General features: G+C 53.1%; 1 protein-coding gene across 1 annotated transcript; it reads right to left on the reverse strand.

Annotated features, from left to right (window-relative positions):
- Nucleotides 1-1,496: 1,496 nt before the first annotated feature.
- Nucleotides 1,497-3,631, reverse strand: FOXD2 (forkhead box D2). Its single transcript, XM_050961729.1, has one exon. The coding sequence runs from the start codon at nt 3,571-3,573 to the stop codon at nt 2,332-2,334; it is 1,242 nt and encodes a 413-aa protein (XP_050817686.1). The 5' UTR covers nt 3,574-3,631; the 3' UTR covers nt 1,497-2,331.
- Between the last annotated feature and the right edge of the window lie 434 nt (nt 3,632-4,065).

Genomic DNA, 4,065 nt, shown 5'->3' on the forward strand with positions numbered 1-4,065 from the left:
CTGTCTTTAGTATTTTCTTCTAACTCCATCAAAGGCTCCGGGGAGAGAGAAAGGGCGGTGGGGGGAGGGGGGCGGACCACCCCTCTAGTAATGAGCTTGTCAGAAACACCCCCAACCCAGGCCTTTAACTACTTGCACGCAGTTCTAGTCAAAGAAAAGGGGAGGCCGGAAGAAGAAAAGAGCTGCAGAGGCTCTTCAGCATTTCCACCATGTGCTTGGCAATCTGGAAAATAGATTCATTGGCCTCCTGTTTTCTCCCATGTCGAGCCTTGTAGCCCCTTTTGTAGGAGCTGGACATGAAAGGGGACGACCAAGTGTCTGACAGAAGATCGCTTTTCAGAAGCAAATGTGCATGAGAGCGAGATGTGAGACCACTCGCTGGGCGCCTATTCAGGGGGAATCAGCCCTTTAAGCAACAACATCAACAAACTCAGGCGAGGTTCGAGGCGTATTAAGAGATGTAAAATGCTACACGATTCGAATCCCCCCCCACACACACACACACACCCGCGACCCCTCCTCCCTTTTAATATATTGATCTCTGTGGGGACCGGAGTCCATTAAAACAATGCGAAGCTGGTAAATGAATAAGGGAGGTTATCACCCCCACCCCCCAGTCGGGTTTAATTCACGGACTGGGCAAGGTTCCTTGCGCACAACTTCCCTGCTTTCTGCACAAGAGACCAGGATGCTTCTTTAAAGCAACCCGATTGCTTTCAAGCTTCTGCGTGACAATACGAAAAAAATAAGCGGGGGAAGGAGGGGGTGCCAGGGAGCCTTGCAAGATGTTTATTTACTTTTGTAAGTTGTTGCAAAATGTAGGCAGAGCTCTCGAGTTTCATTGGGTCACCGAACTCCTCGGGCCCAAGGAAAAACGAAACTCTGCCAGTTATTTTCCCATGTGCCAAAGTTTCCAAACACAATAAAAAAGGGGAGAAAAACAACCCTCCCCAACGTATTCTCTCCCCTCAGGAACAGCCTGGCAACCGCAAGTCTTGGCCAAAAATAGGAGTTCAATTGGTTGCCCAGTGCAGAACCAAAACTAAAAGTCTAATAATAGAAAGGAGATTTTATAAACCTTGAATTATGAGGGATTTTTTAAGGGGGAGGGCATATTTGCAAAAAAGCCAAATTTAAACTTTTAAATTCTGACCTGGTAAGAAGAGGAACTAAAATATTTATCCCGGGAAATAAAAACAAATTAATCTACTGTTGATAGTCCATCCTTCTATTTCACTTTACTCAATGTCTGTTGAAGAGTTCGGTTCCGATTTAGGTGAGCTAAAACCTAACGAGTTTGGTGCTTCAGTTTAGCTTAGTAACCAAAAGCCCCACTCTACCGAGATCGAAGTGGTTTTATTTTTAAAAATTACCCAATTGACGCCAGTTAGAAACGGGCGACTACAGCACTCCCTTCTGAGGCCCAGCGTTAGAGCGGGGGGTGATCAGTTCTTACATGAAGAAAATACATAAGAACGAACGATCGTTTGGGGTTTTGTTTTAAACAGTTCACAAACATTTATTAATTTACACCAGGGTGGACAAAACTGGGTTGCTTTTTCCACAAAGTATTCACAGATTCTCTTAAAATAGATAGGACGGATGCACAACCAGTGAAGAGAGGGAGCTGGAATCTGCACATTATCTCCCGAATAACCTATATACAAATAATTACAGATACATTTTTTAAAAACACCCACACATTTAAGAGGTGGAAAAACTGGGATAAAAAAAGTGAAAATTATAAAACTTCCTGATATCTCTGATTTTTTAAGTGTGTATTTGAATAGGTCTCATTAAAAGCATCCTGAGTTTCACTGATTTTTTTTTATACTGGATGGTGCCTTATAAGTAAAACCAATCAAACCAAGATTTTTTAAAAAATAGGATCATTAAACATTTTCCTCGAGAGGAGAAAAATATTCATACGTTGGAGGAAACCCTTAAAAGCAGAGCTTTGAAGGAACGAGCAAAAGCTTTTTAAGACGTTTAAAACTCTCCTTTAAAGTTTCAAAACCAGCTCTCTCGCCAGGATGTTTGCAACTCGCAAAGAAAATGTTTCCAAGACCCTAGATCATTAAAAATAAAATTAAACACCGTTAAAATGTTACATTTTAACCAGCTGAGTTTCCCATCGTACATTATGGACACTTTATAAATACACTTTTGGAGAGTGGAGGGTAGTTCAGAATTCTTTTTCGAGCAGAAGGAAGAGATACAGAGATCTGGACAAAAAAATAAAAGAGAAAGAATTCCTACCTTAAAACACAACAGGAGGAGAATTTGGGGAGAGGGTATTTTTTTGAAGGGGGCTTTTTTGTTTGATCTGTTTTAAAAGGGACAGCTACTCAGATTTGTGATTTTGCTGGAAAAGTTCTGTCCGGGCTGCAGGAGAGATTCGTGGGCCAAGTTTAAGTGGTTCTGTACCGGTGCCAAAGCAGGAGTCAGCATGGCTAGGACTTGAGCCTGGCTCCCAACTTGGCCAGAGGCGTAAGGTGAGGAGGTGGGGGAGCTGCTGTGGGGCGGCGGGGCAGCGCCCCCGATAATGTTGTCTATGGAAAAAGAAGGCCTCCGGGGGGTGCTGCTGCTGCCGCCGTGGCTGTTGTCTGCCTTGAGGGTCTGCAGGAGGGCTGCGGCGGCAGGCAGGGCGGTGGGGCTCAGCTGCGGGTGGTAGAAAGGTTTCCTGCAGCTCAGCTCGCCGCCCAGGAAGGAGGGCAGGCTGGGGGCGCTGGAGAAGACCGAGGCGGCCGGGGGCGGAGGTCCGGGCAGGGCTGGGCAGTGCGGGGGCTGGAAGGGAAAAGTACCCCCCGCCGCGGGATGGGGCGGGTGCGGGTGGTGGTAGTTCTGCAGCTGGAGGCCGTAGTTGTAGCCGTAGGGTCCGTAAGGGAAGCCGGGCAGGAACGGGCCAGGGTCCCCCCCGGCTCGCAGCAGGAGTTCGGGGTGCTGGGGGTGCAGCGGCTGCTGCTGCCGCTTGAAGCGCTTCCTGCGGCGGAGGAAGCTGCCGTTGTCGAACATGTCGGCGGACTCCGGGTCCAGGGTCCAGTAGTTGCCCTTGCCCGGGTTGCCCGGCTCGCGGGGGATCTTGACGAAGCAGTCGTTGAGCGAGAGGTTGTGGCGGATGCTGTTCTGCCAGGCGGGGAACTTCTCCCGGTAGTAGGGGAAGCGGCCGCTGATGAACTCGCAGATCTCGCTGAGCGTCAGGCGCTTCTTGGGGCTCTGCAGGATGGCCATGGTGATGAGCGCGATGTAGGAGTAGGGCGGCTTCACCAGCGGGTTCTTCCCGGCCGCCGGGGGCTTCTCCCCGGGCGCTGCGCCCCGGGCGCACGCCGGCTCCGAGGGGGACCGCCTCTCCGGGGAGCCCCCCCGGCGCGCCTGGCTGCTGGCCCCGCTCCTGGGCAGCCCCAGAGGGTCGCCGTCGTCGTCTTCTTCCTCCTCCTCGCTGAATTTGCCCCCGTCCTGGGGCGGCCCCACCACATCGATATCCGCGTCCTCCACCTCCGAGAGCGGCTCCTCCTCTGGGGAGTTCTCGGACATGATCCCGCCGCTGCTGCTCCTGCTCCTGCCCAGAGTCATTCTCGGGTAGCCGGGCCCGGGCTCCCCCCACCTAGCGGCGGCCCGCGGAATGGTCCCGAGGCGGCGGCGGCCGGGGCTGCGCGGTCCCCGCTTCTCTCTCCAACCGGGCACGGCCGGCAGCGGGCTCCGGCTGCTTTCCCGGCTTCCCGCCGCTCTCCGGGCGGGAGAGAGTCAAGGCAGGATCCGGGTGGCGGCTGGAGGGGGGGATTGGAGGGGGGAAGGACACAGAGGGGCTGGGAGCTGCGATCGCCCCTTGGCAGAGTCTGGGGGAGGGAGGGGAGCAGGGAGGGGTGGAAAAGGGGATGGGGAGCGGAGGAGGGGGGGTGGTGGGAAGGCGACCTCCCCCCGGAGCTCAGACCCAGCGGAACTTCTCACACACTGAGATGCCTGCAACTGCTCCAGAGGCCTTTATACCGCAGCCAGCGTATCACGTGCTGCAGCCTCCGCTGACATCCGCCAGCCGCCCCCCTCTCTGCCACTTACCCCTGGGGG

Source organism: Gopherus flavomarginatus, chromosome 7, assembly GCF_025201925.1.
Source record: "Gopherus flavomarginatus isolate rGopFla2 chromosome 7, rGopFla2.mat.asm, whole genome shotgun sequence".
NCBI lineage: Eukaryota > Metazoa > Chordata > Testudines > Testudinidae > Gopherus > Gopherus flavomarginatus.

Coding starts and splice junctions, on each gene's coding strand:
- FOXD2 (XM_050961729.1), bottom strand. CDS start 3,573: ATGACTCTGGGCAGGAGCAGGAGCAGCAGCGGCGGGATCATGTCCGAG.